This window comes from Nelusetta ayraudi, unplaced genomic scaffold (assembly GCF_046127955.1).
Source record: "Nelusetta ayraudi isolate G7.1 ecotype Tasmania unplaced genomic scaffold, CSIRO-AGI_Nayr_v1 ptg000063l, whole genome shotgun sequence".
In the NCBI taxonomy this organism is placed as follows: domain Eukaryota; kingdom Metazoa; phylum Chordata; class Actinopteri; order Tetraodontiformes; family Monacanthidae; genus Nelusetta; species Nelusetta ayraudi.
The window spans coordinates 2,498,661-2,522,039 of record NW_027466113.1 but is presented as its reverse complement, the minus strand read 5'-3'; the positions used below and the strand labels follow the sequence as shown (position 1 = coordinate 2,522,039).

At 41.1% G+C, this 23,379-nt stretch overlaps 2 protein-coding genes across 2 annotated transcripts; both read right to left on the bottom strand.

Annotated features, from left to right (window-relative positions):
* Nucleotides 1-427: 427 nt before the first annotated feature.
* cep162 (centrosomal protein 162) lies at nucleotides 428-13,890 on the bottom strand. The gene is made up of 28 exons (XM_076040797.1): nucleotides 13,773-13,890; nucleotides 13,148-13,283; nucleotides 12,290-12,424; nucleotides 11,960-12,113; nucleotides 11,674-11,771; nucleotides 11,526-11,590; nucleotides 11,071-11,101; nucleotides 10,661-10,744; nucleotides 10,190-10,366; nucleotides 9,749-9,830; nucleotides 8,827-9,075; nucleotides 7,735-7,961; nucleotides 7,498-7,643; nucleotides 7,006-7,137; nucleotides 6,599-6,730; nucleotides 6,298-6,410; nucleotides 5,705-5,804; nucleotides 5,502-5,628; nucleotides 5,219-5,394; nucleotides 4,603-4,707; nucleotides 4,286-4,510; nucleotides 3,951-4,181; nucleotides 2,905-3,232; nucleotides 2,535-2,667; nucleotides 1,938-2,079; nucleotides 1,747-1,845; nucleotides 1,314-1,448; nucleotides 428-928 (listed from the first exon to the last, which is right to left on the bottom strand). Exons 1-28 carry the CDS (start codon nucleotides 13,878-13,880, stop codon nucleotides 719-721), a joined length of 4,080 nt encoding a protein of 1,359 aa, XP_075896912.1. The 5' UTR covers nucleotides 13,881-13,890; the 3' UTR covers nucleotides 428-718.
* A 7,605-nt stretch (nucleotides 13,891-21,495) lies between these two features.
* Nucleotides 21,496-22,521, bottom strand: LOC142898230 (uncharacterized). The gene is made up of 2 exons (XM_076041065.1): nucleotides 22,372-22,521; nucleotides 21,496-22,285 (listed from the first exon to the last, which is right to left on the bottom strand). The coding sequence occupies exon 2, from the start codon at nucleotides 22,272-22,274 to the stop codon at nucleotides 21,744-21,746; it is 531 nt and encodes a 176-aa protein (XP_075897180.1). The 5' UTR covers nucleotides 22,275-22,285; nucleotides 22,372-22,521; the 3' UTR covers nucleotides 21,496-21,743.
* Between the last annotated feature and the right edge of the window lie 858 nt (nucleotides 22,522-23,379).

The following is a 23,379-nucleotide window of genomic DNA, read 5'->3' as shown; positions in this document are numbered from 1 at the left end:
ATTACGATAAAGGTCTTAAATGTAGTAAGACTAAAATAAATGATTTGGAATTTTGTAAACACACGGCAATGCTTTGTAAATGCTGAATTGTATTAAAAAAAAGTTGTTTTAAAAAGTAAAATCTTGAGTTGTGTGATTGTAGAGATGATACAGAGTTTTCTGAAGTTCAGATGTGACCGAAGACACTATCTTTAGCATCACAGCTTAATACAAAGACAACAGATTTCAAACATAGGTTGGTGCCTCTCAATAAAATAGCTGATGATGCTTTATACTCTACCTTAGAAGTTTATTTATTTTTTGTCAAAACAGACAAGTCATTTAAGCCCTTGTTGACACGTTGTTGGTCAAAAATCTGACCCATAAATTGTACCCATAAAACTTTATATACTATATTCATCGCAAAAAATTAGCTCAGTAAAATGAATGCCATCAGAATGATGCTTTTATTAAAAACCAAAGTGGCTAAAATATGAACATAATAGTTCTTCAATAATTTAGAGACAGCTTTAAAAACAGTTCAAGTGGAAATGTACAAATACATACTCAACATTTTTGATCAGAGCCTTAAATAAAAAGTTTTAAAGTAAAAAATGTCATCAGATATCAAGTGAATCAATCACCAGTGAGTGCCTGAGGTCACAGGTCATGATCTGAAATCTACTTTCCTTAAAATTCATAAATAGTGTTGACTCTTAACGGATGTCTATCAGGGCTGTTAGCGGTGTTTAGTGCTCTGGGGGTCTCCAAGGGGAGGAGCGTCCCTCCACCTGGCACTCTGAAGGTGTCTCAGGATGTCCAGAATGGAGTCCAGCTCCAGACGGAAGCCTTCCAGCTCCCTGCTCTTCTCCTGAGCCAAACGCTTCCACAGCGCCACCTCTGACTGCTGCTGGTCGGCTTCTAGCACGTGCATGGACCCGATGATCACCTGGAGGAGCAGCAACTGAGGGTAAGCGAGGGTGCGAGCTCACACCTTGTTGAGTGCTTTCAGACGGTGAGTGGACTTGAACACATTTCATGTATTATTCCCTATTGCCTGGGCAGCTTTCTGGTAAAGCTGCCTGGAGAAAGTCTGTCAAACGCTCAGTTATTGTTTTCTTTTTCATTAGCATGATTATTATTAGTTTGTTTGCGCGGACACTAGGCCCTGGGGATGTTGGCAAATAGCCGGTTAACCGTGTACTGACTAACTGTCAGTAAGCCAGAGTACAAGTTGTGTATTTCTGTTTGCATCTTCGATGTAACAAACAACAACTGTCTGTCTTTCAAATGAAGATACATCATACAAATGTGGCTTAACACAGGATCAATACCTGCTGCAGCTCCTGCTCCCGGTGCTGCTGCTTCAGCTCCATGTTGACGATCTTCTTCTGCAGGCTGCTCAGGAGTTTCCCCACTGGACTCTGAGCTTCTCGTGCTTCCTTCAGCTCCATGATGAGTCTGGTTAGCTAACGTGCACAGTGGTGGAGAAATACAGTATTATATATATATATATATATACAGTGTTATATGTTATAGTGTATTCTGGCAATTTTTTAGCTTTAATATTTTATCTATCTATCTATCTATCTATCTATCACCCCCGTACTGCTTTGGTATGCGTATTACATTGCTTGAGGCGGATTTTGCAGTTTCATGTGGACGGACGTCGTTTTTAATCTAATTTAAGATTTTTTTGTAACCAGTGATCCAAAAAGTTTCGTACCAAAAATGTCCCCGTGTTGGAGTGTCCCAAGTGGACCTCACCTGGTTCTGCAGCGTGTCCTCTCTGGTCCTGGACAGGGCCAGCGCATCTTTGAGTGGCTGCAGCTCCGTCAGCTGGTCCCGCAGAATGCTCACGGTGATCTGCAGAGTGACGACGAGCACAGGAGGGTCGAGGCTGAGCCGAGCTCCGTCCGCCGACGCCCGGCGGGTCCGCCTGTCGACGAGTCTCTCACCTGCTGAGTCCTGAGCTGGTTGGTGAGCTGGGCCACCTTGGAGGACGAGTGCTCCAGGGCGTGCGCGGCGCGCAGCCCGTCCAGCGCCTTCAGGTGCTGGGCCCTGAGGGAGGACAGCTGATGGGCCGAGTCCTCCTGCAGTCTGACGGATCAAATGGGAACGTTGGTCCTTCAGTGAGGGACGTTTGTAAGCTGGACTGCACGTCTGCTCTTTTCAGATTCACGACTCAGCCTTTCTGTTCGTCTTTACTCCCAACGTCTCGGACGTAAAGCGGTTTGGAAAATAAATTCAGTTGATCCCATTTGGAACAAGTCATGATTAAACAAGCAGGGTCCTTAGGTCAAATTAATAGGTAGCCCAGGTAAGGGCTGAATAGGAAAGCACTGAATCCTTCATCATTTTGAAAGCATCCTTATTGATTTTACACTTTCTGAATCCGTATGTACTTGTTGATTCCTATTCATCAGTTGAACTACAGTGTTGTCAGTACAGGTCTCGCTATGTGGTTTCAATAGTATTATTATTGCGGCGTTTGTAATCAAGGCGCCGTTGGAAAAGAGAGCTTTGTCTAAATTGGCTTGAATGAATAAAGCAACCTGCACAGTTCTGCTCTGGATTCTTCAGCGCCGGCCTTCAACGCCTCCTTGTCCTGCTCACAGTGCTGCTCCAGCAGCTGCAGACGCTGCTGGAGAGCCTCGTTTTCCTGCAGGACCTCCGATATATGAGTGTCTGTAAAGAAAAAGGAATGCGAGTAAATAAGTAGAATAATATAATAATAATAATAATGATAATTTTTACAATTCCAATTTGTTGGAAAAAGCCGAAATCGAGAAAAAAAAAAAAAAAAAAAAAAAGAGCCACAGAACCCATTTCAGTTATAATAAAATATAGAGATTTTTTAAAACGTAAAATAGCCTCCAGCTGTTTGATTTTATCTGCCAGAATACGGCATAATAAGCACAATACCTGTGAAGACAGTGGGCTGGTAGGTCTTCTCATACTGGGCAGCAGGGAACGTCTCCTCGCCTCCACGTTTCCCCTCGGCAGCAGCAGGACTGTGAACCCTGGCCGGCCGCGGCTGTCGTCTGGAGTCGGCCGAGCTCGGTTCCGCTCGGCGGGCGCCGCTGGGATTGGACAGCATGTGGCGTCGCTCCCGCTGCAGCCTCTCCACGGTGCGGCTCAGCTCCTGGATGGTGTGGGTCTTGGTGGCCAGTTCTTGGTTGAGACGCTCCAGTCGGGCGCCCAGCGCCTCCTCGGCTCGGCGCTGCTGGCGTCGCCCCGGGCTGGCGTCCGTCTGGAGGGAAGAAAAGGTTTGCGAGTTCAAGCGATGCGCTTCCTGTTCTGAAAACACTGGAGGGCTTGAGGTCTGCTGGACTATAGTATAGTATACATATTGCATAACAGAAACTTGGAGGAAATAGTAAAAATAATAATGGATGTATGGGCGAACATGGATGAAAGAATGAATGGATGGATGAACCCCTCCCCCCTCCCCTCCGTATTGCTATTACTCCCACTCATTGCCATCATTGTAGTTGCTATTATTATTATTATTATTATTAATAAGGTGATTTTTATTAAGAGGACTGACACTATTATTCTTGCTATTATTTTGAAAAGAAATTACAAATCAACATTACATTGTTTTTGTGACTGAACCCCCTTTTTTATTGCTCCCCTTCTTTCTTAATTTTTCTTATTTCTATTTACCATTTCCTCTGAAGTATTTATTATTATTATATATTATGTATTATTATTGCTATTACAATGTTATATATTAATACTATATATGCTACGCTCTCGCACACACACACACACACACACACACACACACACTCCCAAAACCATTAATGTTGTTGTTTGTTATTCCTCCTACTGTCTGTCTGTCCATGTCACTGTATTGTCTTAGTACACAATAAAGTTGAAAAATTACGATTACAACAGACAGCAATATTTCAAATCACGAAGAGCTTTTTCACATTAGGTCACATGACTGATGCTACGGTACAAACCTTTTGTTTGAGCTGCAGCCGCAGGGACTCGATGTGTTTCTGGAGGGAAGCCTCTTTCTCCAGGTGAGCTTTCTTTTCCCGCTGCAGCTTCTCCTCCAAAGACTGCCTGAGAGTCTGGGTCCTGGCTGCTGCTGCGGTGGCGTTTTCCACTCCTGGCTGCTGCTGCTGCTGCTGCTGCTGCTTCTGTTCCAGCTGCTTCTCCAGCGAGGAGATCTGCTGCTCGTAGCAGAGCTGAACACGGTGCAGCGCAGAAACAAACACATGGTTGGACACCGATGTGCACGCACGGACCAAAATGCGACACAAATGATCATTCGGAGCAAAGTCGAGGTCACCTTGATCCGCTGGAACTGTTGCTCCATCGCCCGCATGCTGCGTTTGGCCTCCTCCTCGTGCCTCTCCAGCTCCGCCTCCAGGTGCTGAATTCTGCGCTCCAGTAGAGCGTTGATGCTGCTGGGAGGAGACGCCTCGTTTTGCTTGTCAGCGTTGGCAACAGCGTAGATGAGGGCCGGAAGGGAGTTTGGGTTTCTAGATTTGAGGATCTGCTCCAGCTCCTTAACCTGGTGAAGAGAAACACACACTGTAAAAAAGAAAAAAAGAAAAGAAAAAGAAACCAAAGTGGTAAATTGTGCAGTTGGTTTGTGTGGTCAACCTGTCGCTCCAGGTCTTGCGTCCTCTTCATGGCCACTATCTTCTCTTTGGTCTTCCTCTGTTGATCGTAGCCTCTTTTGCTCACCTGCGTTTTGAGTTTTTCTACCTGTAATGGAGACCAGCTTCTTTTTTCTGTTCTTCTTTTTTGTATTAATATAAAGAGGCATGACCACAGTATGATTAAAATGTTGGCCACCTTGACATAAAACTCTGAATGAACCTTGAATATATTGAATGAGAGATTCATCCAATATAGTTGGGGTTCATTCAATATATTTGGAATTTCACTCAATATATTCTGGGTTCATTCAATATATTCAGTTTTATTCAATAAATTAAAATTTTCATTCAATATATTTGGATTTCATTCAATATATTCTGGGTTCATTCAATATATTTGGAGTTTCATTCAATATATCTAAGTTTCATTCACTATATTCGGGGTTTCAATTAATATATTCAAGGTCCATTCAATATATTTGGGTTTTCATTCAGTATATTCAAATATTAATTTCCTGAACATCATGCCATGATATACAAACACACACATATATATATTTTTTAAACATAACGTTGAAATAGTAGTTTACATTCTGTGAGTAAGAACAAACCCCAACCTGCTCTTTCAGTTGCTGGATCTCTGCCGTAGCAGCCTTCAGTCGGCCAGTGTCTCTGTCCAGCAGGGCCCGGTTCTCCGTGAACCACTGCAGCTTCTTCTTCAGGGACGCCACCTCCTCCTCCTCCTCCTCCTCGTGCTTATCTTGGAGTGCGTGCGTCTCATGGACTCTGTCACCTGAAACATTCAGAAGGGAGGAAGAGTGTCCCAATCCAAATTATTCTTATGTTTTTTTTTCCAATTTAGTCTCCTTGAGAACAATTAGCTAAGATAGAATTAGACACCTGAAGCCGAGAGGGCCTGGGCTTTCAATTGGTCTCTTTCATTCTTCACCCGTTTCAGGTCAGCAGTCAGGGCCTGCTTCTCCTGATTCAGTCTGCCAATTTCTTCTGACAGTTGCACCTCGTTTCTCTGCACGCACACAAGCGGTCAATGTGTCAAATAAAACCCAAGTCGCATTATCAAAGCGCGTGATTTTACGACTTACTTGAAAAACGATGATTTGAGCTGACAAGTCCTCAATGCGTCGAGTAAAATCCACCGGGCAAACACTGCCCAAAGACTCGGAGCTTCTCTTCAGCTGCTCCCTGGAGAACATCAGGGCATCGCAGAGAGCTTATTAATCACACAGCAGCATTTTACCATTCTAACTAGTTGGAAGTGAAACTCTGGCCCAAAATATCTCCTGGGTAATTTCAGGAAATGCAGCGGTGCCTGTCACTGTTATGATAATGGTGGATGACATGTAATCAAACCAGGTTCACTTGAGGGCAATAACTTTATTATGGCAAAGCGGAGATAATTTGACATTTTGGCTCTGGTTCTCTTTAAAAACAAATGAAACCCATGGAGACAACAAAGGTACTTTACACTACTACTACTACGACTACGACTACTACTACTACTACTACTACTACTACTACTAATAATAATGATAACGATGTCAAAGTATATTTTGTGTGTCAGTGTGTATTTTTAATATAACCGGTGAAAACCATATCTAAAGCATCAGGATGCTGCTTTCAAATGTATGTATGACGTAAAGGCCTGAATTAAAGTAAAACATTTTAGTTGACCCACTTTGTTAGTGCCAGTTCACTCAGCAGCCTCTGGTTCTCACTGAACATGGCTCCTTCATTGGCTTTACTTTTGGTCTTCTGAGCTCTTAACTGCATGTACAGCTTCTCGTTTTCCTGCAACACACGAAACACTGTGCTTACAACAGCAAAAAGACTAAATCAAAGTGACATGACTGAGAAAGAAAATCATTCAAGCCTCCATCTATAAGAGTGGTGAATAAGAAATTAGATACATTTTTGGCACAGTGAAACATTTCAGATTAAACCAACAGATGGAAACGTTGACACAGAAGAAATCGTACCTGTTGATAACCTTTGATCAGCACCTCTTGCTCTTTGATTTCTTTGTTCATCTGCTGGATTCTTTCCTCTCTTGCAGAATCGGTGACATCAGCCAGTGCCTTCTTCTGGTTGTTTTCTACTTCACATCGCAACTAAGAAGTAAAAAAAACATTTACATATACATTACACCATATTACAATACATTATTACATATATTACACACTGAACCTTGAAGTCAAGGAGTACGGCTGAGAACCTTATTTGTCATATAGCTAAAGACAGGTGAGAAACTACTTTTAAATATCAAATCAGGATAGCTAGACACCTAAATTCAGAACAATGATGAAATGAACAAAAAAAAGATTAAAAGTAATGGGAGCAGAGTTTAAAATAGGGCACATAATAACATTTGGTCTCGTCCTTGCACCTTGCTTTGTAGTACATAGTTCTGTTGCTGCAGTAACTTGAGTTCTTCCGCTCCATCCTTCATCACTCGCAGTTCTTTTTCTTTTACCGCCAACTGGAGTCTGAGCTCCTCCACCAGAGGGCCGTTTTCACCCTGAGCAACATATCAACACAGCTGCATTGACCACAGTCAAACTCCACAGTAACATTGCATTATCTATCTATCTGTCTGGTCTAATGCGGGCCGAGACATGTCGCAAGTGAAACTGTATGATGACTGAACAGTCTGCTGTTCAGTAAATGTTATATATCTGTTGAAATATTAGCTCACAAAAAGTCATGGGGCGAATACACGACTGGGTTTTCTGTGTATTTTTGACATCTAGACTCACTAATACATCGACAATGAACTCTATTGATCAATTTCTAGTCAAACTCATAACCAAATCCTAAGTTAAATGAAGATTCAGGCTCCGAACAACAGCAAGCTCGCCTAAGAGTCGAAGTGCATTACATTGTCTGTTGGCAAATTCTGCAACGTGGCAGCATTCTGTGAGCCAGCAGGAGTCTGGTGACTGTTGGTGTCAATCTGCTGTTGGAGGATGGCCACTAAGGACTGAACCGACGCCACCAAGCCACTGCTCACCGTCATACCTAAATCTGTAAAGAAGGACAAAACAAATGAAAGAATTTATCTTAAAAGTGAAAGAAACGCGCAGTTCAAAGGGCTGGAATAGAACAAAACCTTCACCTTCATCCTGGTCTTGGCTCTTGACTTGGTTTTTCTCTTGTGACTGTTGTGCAGGACGGGGGACGGCGGGCTGAGTTCTTGCCGTTGCAGCAGTTCTACCGCGTCCTGACGTCCTAGAAGTCATCCCTGTTCTCCCTTCTGCTCTCCTGGGTTTTACAGGGGATACAGTGGTTCTCCTCACTGAAGAGGGAGAAGGTTGAGGAAATGTGGAGCGATGGGAGACCTGCCGACAATGTAAATAATAATAATAATAATAAGAAAAAAAAAATCAGAATTTTAAAAAGTGCCAAGAGTAATGTGGTTGTATTTCAACTTGTTTTGATAGTCGAGGCTTTGGATTTAATTTCAGTCAATCATAAAAAAGCACTTTTAGGAACTCATCCAGGATCTGTTCTACATTATCTGTGATGGTCGATTCCATAGTGTGTTGTCTCCAGTACTTCTGATCTGCTGCAGTGCTACTTGGCCTTCTCTGTGGCTTAATAGCAAGTGCATTTCCTTATGAAGACGCACATGTGGAAAAGACTTTTGTAGTTGCTGTTCCGTCACCTCCCTTGAACATCTCCAATGCTACATAGCCCGTGGAAGACTAACATTACCAATCATCTGCTGTAACTTTACGGGATATCAATATCATAACTTGTGGCTCTTGAAGACCACTTTCCTCTAGAAATCCAGGCTGACTGTTTGACGAGTGGCACACTCTAGAAGCAGAACTGGAGAAGAAATTTCAGCACTGCAATTGTGAAAGCGAACTGACGAAGTCCACTTGTTCCTTTGAATATGTTTTCTGCTCCAGTGCTGAATGTGCTCCTTTTCTGAATCAGCGCCTTTCTTTGTCTCGGCCAACCAGCCTCATCAGCACTTTACTAATCTAAACAGCTGGCTTGGTATTTGGGTTTGTCTGGCAGTACAGATATGTCTGGCTATACTTTACTCCCCCCCCCCAAGTAATCTTAATACATTGTGTCAATATCAGACTACAAATCAGCTTTTAATTAAAATAATTATTTCCCACATAAGACGCAAGTAATCTAAAAAGAAAAGCACGGTTAAAAATGAAAAATAAAAATGCTACATGTTTGTCTCACCACTTGTGTGCAAGCTGCAGGAGCTTTAGAAGGTTTTGAAGAGGTGAACTTGTTGTGATCCTCCATCAGCCTTTCAACTTCCTGTTTAATACACCATGTCTGATTGTGGTCGGAAGGTTCTGAGGAGTTCGGTCTTGGAATGCCAGCGGCTGGTTCGGGGTCTCCTGAATGTTTCGACTGTGACGGCGTCGCCACAGGAAAAGTTCCTTCCAGGAAGTGCACAGTCTTTTCCGAGAGAGGTTTTGCACCACTGCAATTGAGAAAGTTACAACAAAAAAAAAAATCACTCTAACTTTTAAGATTCAAGCCTGTACTACACTCTATTATTAATAACACGCTAATACCACAAACAGATCAGATACACTTGTCACATTCAGGGAGCTTGGTGGGCATCAAGGTGTATGTTTAACTTTTTGTCACAAGTGGGTTTTTGTCAAACTTGATGTCAGAAGTACAAGATAAAATGTTCACAAGAAGACTTAAAGACACATTGCAGCGATTTTTGAGTAAGCAATTAATACTTTTAAAAACAATTTTATTCTCAGTGGGGCACAAGTAAGATTTAAATTCACTGACTTTTTCATACTTTTTTCCTAACTTGTATTATTCTTTAATGCACATTAATTGAGACATTAATGGGTCATTCTAACTGCTTACGCATCTTTCATGTAGCATTTTTTTCAAGTAAGATCCTTTTTCTATTAGGTTGAATATTAATTCCAGCCATCTCACAAAGTACCCAAACTAAGATTACGTTCTTTAAATCAGGTTCATGATGAACCCCAATGTAACATAAATTGAGGTTGTATTTTGTCAACTCGCTATTTGGATTAATGTAGCAGCTGTTTTTTTTTTGATTCTTATATTTGTTCAAGCTTTTGACAAAAAATACCGACAACTACAGCAAGACTAAGAGTCCTCACCTGACAGGTTGGAGGGAGAAGCCTCTCACGTGGTCCTGCTCTGGTCGGATAGTTCTCATCAACTCCTCTGCTGTGGGAAGATCTGCATTCAAAGAATGATACAAATAATAAGCACCTAATATTGCTTTGAATTTGGTTTCCTTTCACAATGTGAATAAACAAGAGCAATGTGAGTGAGTCCTATCAACAACTAACTAACGCTTAAGTGTTAAGTGTGTGTTCAATAATTTCCACAATTTGTTGCCGGATTACAAACTGTGACACAATGAACAAGATGGGAACAACGGTGTAGACAGAGTCTGTTGAAGATCTGTAAATTACGGTGCTTAGACTATTTTATTAAACAGATACACACAGAACCGTTGCGGTTATATGTGCTGCGTACACAGGAATTACGCCAGATGAGCCAACTTCAAACGTCGTGGCTTGTTGGTGTCTGACCTGACTCTTTGGTAGAGCTGGGCTGAAGAGAGTCTCTGGCCAGTGGAGTCGGGGAGAGAGATTGAGATCCTGCAATCTGGTAAAGGCTGACGTCAGAATCTCTCACGTGTATCTGTCTGTACGCTTCATGAAGAGCCTCCGTCTCTGAGGCTCCACTCTGGACACAAGCATGGCCTGAAAGAAAAGCAAAGACAAAAAATATATATATTGAAGGATATGATTTTATCAAATATAACACATTGTGTTTTTGAATTTTAGGATACAGAGACCATATTTTTACACTACAAATATTTTTTTATTTTTAGAATTTTATTTCACGAACTATGCGAGTACAATGAATGTGTGAACATGAACAACGCAGTAAATACTACTTTGTCTTTGTCAATTGAGTTTTGCGTGTGGGTGGAGGGAGTGATGGTGGTTCGCCACAGTCACCGCCCGTCGGAAGAAATGAAGGCTGTGGTTTCCCTGTGTTACCTGTGTCTAGCGATTCTGCCGCCGTGTCCTTCCCTCTGTCCTCTCCACCAGTATCATCCAATGAATCATAGAGAGAAACTGAGACATGGACACAGTATAAGATTACACAAGCAGACAAAAAAGTAGAGTAGTAAAGTAGTAAATCATTCTAATCTCGTGGTTACTCACACACAAAGACCTAAAAAAATAAAATACAAATTTGCTGGAAAACTGGAGCTGTATGTTATCAAAAATAAATTGTGATTTTTCAATAAGCATAATGTTAGATTACACACACACACACACACACACACACACACACACACACACACACACACACACACACACACACACACACACACACACACACACACACACACAGCATAGCTTTAGTACTGGTGTGAATGCAACCATTTCTCTCTTACCTTTTGCAAGAATCTGAGAAACTTCAGATTTCTGAAAAACAGAATGTGAAAATATGAATGAATATGGGTCTTGCAGCTCCTCACTTTCCCCCACAAACCTTTGCTATTATTCTATGGAAGTATAGTTTTCCCTGTAGTCTACTACTGCCAGTGCTACAAAATGTACTACAGTATATGTATGTGCCTGTTGTCAAAGGCTGGAAAGGCTTTTACTCAATGAAAAAAAAGGATCAACTTCAGAATAGAAATTACATTGAAGACGTGAAAATGTATCGGTTGTTGGCTCTATTTATTACACTGAGCAACGGATGTGAAATGTGTGGCTCCATGACTGTCTAGTGTGCACAGCAGGAAGTAAATACAGTGGAAGGAAACAGATAGGAAGATAAGAACCTGTTGCCCTGTGTTATTTGCTTTGCATTTTGCGTTGCTTTAGTGACTTTTCAAACACAAACCTCTTCAGGGGGCTCCTTTGCATGATCTCCTTCTTCTTCAAAATCTTCACTGTAGTGAGGAGAGCCTGCACACGGGAAGAAAGGGCTTAACTGGCAGAGACGACAGAGCAAGGAAAGCTACGGCTCGCCAAAGGTTCATCACTCTTACTTGAGAACTCCCTGGCATTCTCTGGGACTTTTGCCTTCGTTCCATCATCAGCATTATCGTCATGGTGCTCCTCCTGGTCTGATGCGTCCTCAGACTTCCTGCAGAGGTTATACACATATATATAAAACCCTAACCCTATATTTTCTCTGTTCTTGACAAAGATGAATGTGAATTGTCACTTTTAAAAACAACAAGTGTTGCTTCCAGAACATCCTTGTGGGTCTTCAACCAATTCTCGTGCTTTTTGTGGCAAAGGACGGTGAAATCCGACTGCGGGTTTCAATACCTGAGATTTGTACCAAGTGTAGAGGTGGTTGAGTCCAGCTCCCTGTTCAGTTTGGAGTAGTCAATGATTGAGGCTTCAGCCTCCAGCAGAGCAAAGAACTTGGCTTTCTCTTCTTCTTCCTCCAGGGTGTCCAGGCCTTTGTTAGCTGTGTTGGCTGCAAATCATAGAAGAAATGAACTTAGAACAAGAGGATGTGTAATACATTAAAATGTCTATGAAAAAATAGCATATTTAGGATATGACAAATCTAAATCAGGAACTTGAGCCAACTCATTGTTGTTGTTATTATAATCTTGTTTTTTCTGTTGGCTTTTTGTCATTGTGGATCACCTTCTCTCCCTGTATCGTCTCTAAGGAGCGGCGTGTTTTTCTTCAAACTGGGGTCTTCTGGGTCCAACTCCTCCTCCTGAATGGGACGAGACTTCTTCAAAAACCTCTTGAACGTCTTTCCGGACCCCAAAGATTCTGTGGGAAAAACGCAAACGATGAAACCTGGCTTTGTGGTCCTTTTCCTCATCTATGCACTGAAAGGAACAAACATGTTTTTCCTGTTTGCACAAATAACAAGCGAGCTGTATAAATTACTTATTGAGAATAAAGGTGGCAAGAAATGAGGGGCATTAAGGTATGAAATTGCTTTACGATCCAAACTGCCACACACATGGCCTCCACTGTGTTATTTATTTAGAGAATGAGTTTGTTAGCTTGATCAATAAAATCGATATTTCTGCGCTGTACTGTCGTCCGTACTGGCTCTGACTTTCTTTGCAGAGAGACTCAATATGTTCCCGATATATCTTATGAGAATTGCTAAGAATATGAAAAGCTGGAGACCACTGATGGAGTCCTGTGCCTGCAACCTACAACATGTAACGTCTGAGGGAGTTTGGTTATGGCATGAAGGGAAACATTCAGAATTGTCAATGCAAACTGGACCTTTTGTAAAATGATAAAAGATCAGACGTAGCAATGGTCAAAAGTGGGTGATAGAAAGGTAAGGGGACAAACTTTGGTCTCCTACATGATTAAAACTGACTAAATAAAAAATAAATAAATAAACGGATTCCTTTTGTTGATCGAATATATTCAGAAAGCACAGATTTATGGTATTATAGATGCTTTATGTCATACGTTCCTGAGCCAACACAGAAAACAGCATGTTTATACTGATTATGGAGCAGCTTCTACCTTTCTCTCCTCCCCGAGAGCTGAATTCTTCATCTTCCCACCACGACACCGCCGCTCTCTGGCCTGATTTTGGGCCACTTTGGGTGCTTGACTCCTTATCACCGCTGGCGAGATCAGCAGAGTCGTCTGAAACGGACTGAAAGGAAAATAGAACATTGCCACTTGAGTTATTTACTGTATTCGGTTGAATTTGCTTCGCTCACACAAGAATAAAGACTCCATCCATTTTCAATACCGATGTATGTACCCATGTATTTATGGGAAGTATATTAATACTATATTAATTTTACCAATATAAAAATCATAAATATTTTTTTTTTTGGTAAATGAGACCCTTTATTACTATAAAAACACTATACAACTCTCAGTTTCTCCCTTTGCTAAGTGATGGTCTGGACTGGCAAACTAATTTTGAAAGTTTAAAGTTCAAATTCCCTCTCAGAAATATGCAGATTTTTTTTTGTCAATTCAAATAAAATCTATTCCTAGAACTCATTTGATACAATAATATCTATTATCTGTAAATGCTAATATGCATATTTCAAATATCAGAGCCCAGAAATCAGCCACTTTAACTGCTAGTTACACTGTGAGCCATTTCTTTTTTCTTTTTTTTTTTTTTTACCTCCTTAAGAAACAGTTCAAACTGTTTGTCGAGCTCCTCCTTGGTTAGTCTGTGAGACATTGTCCAAGCATTCACTCCATCCTCCCTAAGAATCCTGACAGAAAACATACCAAAAAAACAGAAGGTGGGTTAAGCAAGTGTGTCTTTAGATGCTGTATATTCTAATACAAACAGCTTAGCGAAACATAATTCAAGAGCCCATGAATCAACGGCATGTGTCATTTCGTGATCTTAAGCCACTGTATAATTCTTCCGACCTCACTTTGAATGACAGCAACGCAAGGCAAGTGCTCAAAAAAAAAAAAAAGAAGAACCATTAACTGATATAAAACACTCAGGGAGCTCGCGGTGATCACCGAGCCGAGTGCCCAGCTGACAAAAGATAACAAGTCAAAACCCGAAGTTCTGGATAATTCAAAGACAACAGTCCTCTTACTTTACAAATACCACCTTGCCGACCCCCAATACTGAGGTACCGTTTACTTCCGTTACTATGGTTGAAGCTGTCACCTCGGCTAGCAGCGCTAGCTTGCGAGGGGTTAGCAAAAACACTTTACTACTAAGTCAAGAATTTTGCATTACAGTTCCAATAGAGTCACTTTGTGCGTTATTGCTCTTGAAAGAACACAAAGCTGGAACTCGCCTGTGAAAGCAGGAGGATACTGTTCAGAACATCAAGAACTCGTTTCAAGTGCTTGCGTTGTTGTTGTTGTTTTGAGTCTGATACTTCCCGCGACAACAGCCGGGTCGCAAGATCAATACGATTGGTTAAGGCCGGGAGATGAAGAGAGCTAACAACCAATCAACGTGCAGATCAAGGAACACTTAAGGGGCGGGCTTTGCTGACGTAGACGTTCAGTATATTTTAAAGCTGGCTGTATATGACACATTACATTTTTAGTTTTCCTTGAATAATGCATCCATAAAAAAAAACACACATAATACGTTTATTATTATTATTATTATTATTATTATTATTATTATTATTATTATTATTATTATTATTATTATTATTATTATTATTTAGGAAAAAAAAGATGTTGATTTTTTTTGACATTTTTTTCTTAATAAATTTTCCTTACTCGTTTCTTATTTATTTTTTCTTATGAAACTAATAGAAACAGGAAACTATTTGCATTAAAAATGTGTAACCTCATGTACATAACAACGTGGTAAAATAGAGCGTAATAGCTGATATTTCTATGTCATTTTCAGAATATACATTTATTCATTCTGAATGATGATTGGGTCTCGTTTCAAACTAATCCTGGCGCGTGTTGCTGCCGCGTACTTTGGCCACAACACGAGAGCATCTGCTCCAGCGACGACGTTGACGTTAACATTTTCACTCACTCTGTCCACTTGGTGGCAGTCTTGAGATGGAGAACGCTCTTGTCTCCTCTTGTGTACCTAAGAAGGGCAGGCTGTCACCCCGAATCATTAGTAATCCAATAAACTCTGCCCAGTTACCTTTTCTTCCCTTCAGAGGTCAGAGAAGATCCATATAAACTCCGTTTTAGCCGCCTCGCTATATGTTTCTGTCCTTGCACACGCACTCCTGCAAACACTCGTGTTGTGTAACTATTCAAAGACGGAACAGGGCATCATGCATCCGCAGTCCTTTCTTTTCACCTTAAATGCCTCTTGCCATTGACACAGAAGACACTGTGGCCTGACGACAGTCCCTCTTTAATCAGAATCGGAATCAGAAACTTTTTTTTTTGGTCATTTAATAAACAAAAAAACAAAACATACAATGAAATTAGAAGCACGACTCCTGCATGGTGTTTGTAAGAAAGTTTAAATACAACAAGATAAAAACACACACATACATTGTGAATAGATAAAGTAGTGCAAAAACAAAGCAAAAAAAAAAAAAAGGAATAGTGCAGTGTACACTGGTGAAGTGTACAAATAAATAACGGGAGAGGATGTAAACAGATATTGCGCTTGTGAATTCACCTGCGCAGCAAGTCAGCTTATTTCACGTATTTGCTTGGTACCAAGTGTTGACACGGTTCTACAAACAGTTCTTAAGGCTGTAGTTTGAATTGTTCATGGTTAGATATTTTATTTGGCAAACTAACAGTTATAAAATTCTTATATTTTGATCCCACCGAGACCAAGAGGTGAGAAGAGCTTTCTCAAATAATGACGTGAAATGTTTTAATCATCGCAAGGCAGCAGTGACGGGTTACGGATACATTTCTTGATTAATGATGAAATACTTTCGGTTCACAAGGTCAATTTGGACTATTTCTTGCCTCGTTGTACAATAGGAAAGGGTATTGTAGTAATAGCAAAGCTAAGCTTACAGCTGTCAAGGTCTGAGAGTACTGATCCATCTTTTCACCACATCCGTCAACAAGGGCTGGTCAACCAGTTGAGTCAGGACTGCATGCAAGTACCCCCATCCCTCCCAACACACTTCTTTAAAAAAAAAAAAAAGTTTCCATTCCCTGCCCCGCAGAATGCTTCGTCCTCTGCTGTCGCCCTGACATTGGTATTACCATCTTAACCGTGAAAACTAGACAGCTACCTTCACCCTCCCGCCCACCCACCACCTTCTTATTCCGATTAAAATTCCACGGCAAGACACTTCTCATGGAAAAGTGCTTTGTGAGGATGCACTTCCGTCAGGTATAATTGGGATGACCTTCGGTGAGTGCACCTTTTTTTGCGGTGGTCCGACGTCCCTCTCCTTGATTTAGACTGTAAAAGTCCACACCAGATGTTGTCGGTTCGGGCCACTTTTAGTAGGCGCTCACTCGTAGCTCATCTCACTCATCTTCAAAATGCTGGATTTATTATTAGATTAGATTTATTCACTTGCAATTAAGTGGCCATCTGTCGTCCTGCACAGGTTATCACCCTGAAATGAACTCCTCATTTACCTCAAAGAGGTACCTGGCTGGAATTGAATACACACCATTTATTATTTATTACAAAATGCATTCTTTGTTGGACAGACAACGTGCTGAGTGACTTTCATAATCACGTTCCTTATTCCAAAAATAGAAGCCCACATGTCATCTATTATGTAGGAAAGATTTTAACAGATAAAAGCTTGCTACATTTTTATCTTGATTTATTCTCAATATAGCACCGGCATTTCAGTAGGTGACATTGTTGACTAGATCCGGGGTTCACAAACTTTTCCACGCCGCGGTCCCCGCAAAACAGCACTGGCTTCTGGTCGGGGACCTCCTTCACAAACCAACAGACAATATTGCAAAAATATGGAAAGAAACATCGACTTTAAGAATGTATTTCCTTACCTTTATTTGCTGTTCACTCATTGTTAGATTTGTTTGGAATTAGAATGCTATCAACTCACATGTTGATAATCATGGCCATTTTTCTCTATGGCTGTAAAGCCATACTTAATTTATGCTACCTCATATTTTCTTACTTTAGTTGGCCAATTCTGATATTCATTATTAGCAGCAAATCACCTTGATAAATGGAGCAAACCAGTCACACACACACATCATGAACAAGGTTTTTGACTGGCAGTCAATCATATGATATATTATTATACATTAGATGTAATAATAATGTTTTGCCCCAGAGTGGCCTTCACTTTGAGAACCACTGGATTGGACTATTGCTTGCTCAGTGGGCAGAAGTAGGCAGAGGTGGTGGTGGCACAACACAACACAACACAACACAACACAACACAACACAACACACAATGCCTGCCTTTTAAAAAAGGACGGAAGCACGGCTGAATACATCCCCACTGGAGACGTGTGTCTCCTGTGCGGTCGGCCCTTTCGTCCTCCAGGCTGGAGGTTTGACGTGACAGCTTACCTGACGGCCGCTGATGAAAATGACGTGCCCTCGAGGGTACTTGGTATGCTATCTCAGCTCTGGTCGAGTGCACGGGCAATCTTCCCGACGCTGTCACTCACAGTCCCGTTGCCTCAACCGCACAAGATGCCTCGTAGGAACATTATTGAGGAGTTTAACTACAAACCCCTTTTGAGTGTTTGGTGTCTGGGTAGTTTCTGCAGTTCATCGTGGTGGGTCTTTCAAGCACGCAACAATCATTTGTACGGGGCGTGCACCTGTTGTGTCTGTGGCTGGGAGGACTCACTACCCTCGTTGGAGATGGTTACATAGTTTTACTTGGTAGTTTGCATCAAACTGCATTCTGTTGAACTTCATGTTGATTTCTCTGGCTGCTTGCATCACTTTGCTCTCATATTTGTGAGCAAAGTCACTTAAAACCACCACAGCAGCAGTCACAATGGAAGTAAATATTAAAGGGAGCTTATATCTTTGTCTCATTTAGCTGTATCAAAACAGCTAAATGATGCCCGTAACAAAACTCTGTGTTGTCATATTGGTGGAAGAATACATGACTCAAACATTATCTCACTGGAAAACCTGAATAACACAGTTGTTCATATTTAAAATAAAATAAAAAACACTCGTAAAAATGCACCTACAACATAAATTTGTGCTAACTAATAGCTGGAAGCTAGCAATAGCCAACACATTTTCATTAGTGGGATACTGTCTCTTTTAATTTGGACCTTGAACTTGACAGCGTCCAATCAAGCTTTCTGGTCGTTTGTTGACTCGTCAGAGCCTATAGAGCCACTTCATCTCATTTCAGATTTGTACTCTTTTTAAAATGACAAGTTGTCCTGCACCACCACCATCATCTTTTTGAAAGCCAGATTCTCAAGGTCCAGAATTTCTAACCTGGTCAAACATGCTTTGGATTAAACATAGAAAAAAGATCTGTCATGTGCAGGTGGCCCGGTCCCCCCCCACCCTCCCACCTTCACTTGTGCTGCACTGTCAGTAAGCACAATCTTGATAAAACAGTTAGGAGTCACACTCAAGTGCAACGCTGCGGTGATGTCAGCTGAAGAAGCCATTGACAAGTGGCCACTCTGATCCCGCTCTTCATTTCATGGCACCTTATCATCCACACTCCTGCTAAGCCCTCAGATGTAGACAGCTGGATGTTTCTGTCTCTCTTCCCTGTGTCCTCTACCTTTTGCATATCTACATATGCATGCTGCCCTTGTCGGACTCGCTCCCTAGGTTATAGGGAAGGTGTCTGGATCAGTGTTTGAGAATAGAATACCCCACTTAGCTCTGTATTTATATTAAATATTAAATCCAATTTAAATACAAAATTACTGCATGAAATATTAAGCGCAAGTGTAAATATTTAATGTGAGCCCTTTACCATGGACTTTGTATTCATTACCATGCAGTGCTGGATTTTAATGGCCAATTTCCCCAGAGACCGTGCACAGGTTTCCTTTTTTCCCCCCCTCCCTCCGCATTTGCTGCAGCAGGGGACGCTGTTGCTCTCCAAGTCTCAAGATTATTTAATTTCAGAGCGAAAAACATGACACACAGCTTAGGCGCCCTCCACATAACGGCACGCTGCCTGTACACCGCACTGACTCCAAATTAGACTGCATGGGATGGCTTTTGATGAGTATAACTTATAATGTCCCCATAAAATTTATCAGTCTAGCGACGAAGTGAACCAATTTGTTCTCATTTTCCCTCCAAAACATGCATAAAACTAGAGGTGATGTCACTCCAGGGAGAAATATAAAAAAAAAAAAAAAAAAAATGAGGAAGCATTTTCAACCAAGAGCAAAGAGAGGAGAGGCAGCAAGTTAAAAGAAATTAGTGGTGGGCGTGGGGGGGGGGGGTACAGGGTTCAAGATGCATGGGCACGAAGATCCTCTGAGGTAAAGAGGGGGTAGGGCCATTAATCATTTGGAGACATCTGTTCATTCTGCTGCTTTACAATTCTGTCAGAGAGCTTGGACTGACCCCCACCCCCCCACCCCCCAACATCCATTTGGAGAAAACCTGGCCTCTGTTACGGATGGTGAGAGAGAGAGAGAGAGAGAGAGAGAGAGGGATGGAGGGAGGGAGAGAGAATCATCAAAGTCAGCCGTCGTTAAGAGCCACATTCAATTTGATATCTGTGAGACTCCATTTAACATGAACAAAGCACAAGGACGAGGAAGAGCACCACTGTTAAATCAGCGTCACTATCTGCATGTGGCCGGTTGGAGCCAGCAAGGGACGTTTATGTGGGCGAAGAAACGGCTGAGTTTGCTCACACCCACACAACAAACCATTTTTGTGTGAGAATTCAATAATCAATAATAAATACAATAAATTCTCTGAGGGTCAGTTGTAGCCTTAAAGGGTCCGGTGTGTAATATTTGGCTTGATTTATGACTTTGTTGGTTCATTTGAAGACGCGAGCATTCACCCTAAATACGAAACGCGCTGTCAGGCGGTTGGATTGTCCCTACCAGGCTTCCTTAGAGATATGGCAGTGCAAGATGGCAGCTAACTGGGAGGAAGACCCTTGATCTATGCTGTATATTCCATTTTTTATTTAATATAAAATAACCGTTCTATGGGTAGGAAAACCATTATTGTACTGCAATTATACACTTTTATTCATATATTTACGGCTAGTGTTTTAAGCTTTTACATTATGAAAATCTTAAATCAAGCCAAATATTACACACTGGACCTTTAAGTCGACTTGAAATTGTGGCCATATAAAACCTATCTGAGAAGCTAAGACATGCAATGTTTTAAACAAAAGAAATCAAACTGTCTAGGTAGAGAGTAAGTGAGGAGGAGATGAAACTTTTATGCATTCGTAGGGGCAAAAAAACCCAGGGAGTGTCATGTGGCACATATTTCTTTGCCAATAAATCTGCTCACATTTATCCACTGTGTTAAAGAGCTTGGCTGTATTTCTGAGTGGGAGTTTCAACTCAAATCCAATTTTGTGACCTGCGAGCACACAGCGATCCAAACGGTGACAGAAAGCGGAAGATGAATGAGGCCTTTCTGTGGATTTTGGGGACTGCAGGTGTCAGGGCACTTTGTCATCATAATGCGGAGAGCCTGGGCCTTTTGGCCGTGGGGGTGTGTGAGGCACTGCCTTGTTTCACAACATTCAACACCAACATTTTGACCGACTACCTGCCTGCTGTGACACTGGACCTCTTGCTAATTTTGACAGTGTCGATACGTAGCAGGCAACGTTGTACCACATTAATAACTAATGCTTACATAAAGATCTGAATTAATTTAGTGCAACCAAGCAGTTAAATAGACGTGAGTCCATCTTGGGTGACCATGTGACAATGAGTGGGACTTTTAACTCATGCCTAACTTCCATCCCACTTTCTCTTTCACTTTCTTTACTCTACATTGTGATAGCTACTTAATGCATCATGTGTTTATGTTGTCTGAAACTGTCAATGCAGGGATATTAATAGTTGTATGAATGGGTGAATGTGAGGCCTTTGTAAAAAGCGCGTTGGGGTACCCGTGAAGGTGCTGGAAAGCATTATATAAGTGTAGTCTAATTTACCTTTTGTATATAATACCAACTGACAGCTCATGTCATCGTGTCTCTGTTAATTTTTTTCAAGGTGTTTTAATAATAATTGTTGAATTTGGGAAAATTAAATTAGATACAACTTGTAATGAAGTTTTTTTTTTTTGTTATTGGCTTATTCCTGCATTTCTCAGATGAGGTGCTAAATAATGCCAGAATTATATTTGAATATTTCAACTTAACTTTGACACATTGATAACCACACAAATAATCCACAAACCTCGTAGCTCTGGGGTAGTGCAATAACCTGGAGAGTAAAATGCACTTGTCGTTTTTTTTTTTTTTGTAATAATACATGACACAACGTATTATTTTATTCTAGGCAGCACATTTGGAGAATTTATTCATTTTCCAAAAAATATCAAAAAGCATTGGTCAAAACACAAAGATTAGAGATGCTGTGCAAGAAAATAAGTTTGCCTAAAAATTCCATTATTGAAGCAGGCTGATAAAATGAGAAAAACAGCAGGAGAAAAAAAAAAATCACAACGAAATGAATCGGATTGTCGTCAGAGAGCTGAGAGCTGTTAAGGTGTCTTCGAGACGCGTTACAGTTATACGCTGATGATGTCATAATATTGCCTTCGAATAGCCTCAAAAAGGTTTTGGCCAATTATGTATGTCTCTTTGTCGCGATAGTGGGCAGATGCATATATCGCCTCCACGCGGTTGTTATTACTGTTGTATCTCACCAGAACTCTGTCCATGTTACTCCTGCGGTCCCGGGGGTTGTAGTACTTCCTGACTTCATAGGGCAGGTCTTCCGCGCCGGGCGAGTGGAGGTTTCCAATGGTGTAATAGCTGTATTGCTGTTTGTCTCTGATGATTGGGAGCAGCTGCTGTAAGTTGTTGTACTTATGAAAGCCGTACTGCCCCCGCTTGGGATCACACAGAGCCCCCATGTTGTTGTCCAGACAGCTCTTGATGTACCACACCAGCAACTTCAGACCGTGGCGAGGCGGCGGTTGACCGAAGCCGCTGTCCTGCAGCTGCTGCTCTGAATCGAGTGTCTTCAGAGCTGAGGTGACAGCTAGTGTAAACGCCAGCACAAAGCAGAGAAGGTGCATCTTTCTGATGAGCTCCATGTCAGTTTTGTCTGTAGAGAAAAGACAACACCATACAAATTGAAAGAAGTTTCTTGAGTATAACAAGGGATGCAGAAGGGAATTCATCAGACGTTACCTTTTTTTTTTTTTGGGAGAAAAAAAATACAGTTATTTTTAAAGTGTTTTGCTGCAGGTGATAAGCTTTCAGGGTGCCAAAGTCGATGTCGCTCTGTCTTCTGTGTGTAAAGGATTGTCACGGACTTATTTTGATCTCAGGTTTCAGTCTTCATGTGCATAAAAAGAGGAAGTCTTGTGGTTTGCTCAACTGCCAATTTGAAAAAAAGAGTAATACTGCAAAGTAGAAAAATAAAGATCACAAAGACCAGATGCAAGCATTTTCTGACCGGAAATTGCCAAGTTAGTGTGACTTAGACATCCTATACTTGTCCCATAAATGTTTTAAAATATGAGAACACATCAATAGCTTTTGACAACAAAATATTTACAGCATATCTTGGAAAATGGACCATACTGCAGTTGATAATATTGAATACATAATGAATTAATAATGGTTATATTTATTTCAGAACCCCTTTTATAATCATTCATACTTTTGTGTTTTGTTTAATACAATTTTCCCCCCTTCCTGGAATATATACATATTTTTTACATATATACAGTATATACATATATAGATTGAGATTTGGGACAAAACAGGAACCGTGTGATGGACTCTCCGGCTGTCTGTGGCTGACCCACGTTAGTTGGCTGCTTTTGTCATGTGACCAAAACACAGAACCCAGAAAGTTGCTCAGTATTAGCAAAGTTGTCAGAAAAAAAAAAATACTCAAGTAAAGTATAGACACTGGAAAATGTACTGTACTGTAACTAAGTAGGGGATAGGTTACTGTTTCTGTCTCTCTCTCTCTCTCTCTCTCTCTCTCCCTCTCTCTCTCACACACACACACACACACACACGCACACAACCCCAGCACTTTAGATTGAACATACGTTTTTTATTTTATCTTATTTATCAGGTTTTTTTTATATATATATATATATCTTTATTGTATTTATTATTATGTTTTATTGTTGATGGTGTTGCTGCTATTGGCACACATCACATTGATGCTGTTTCTGTCTT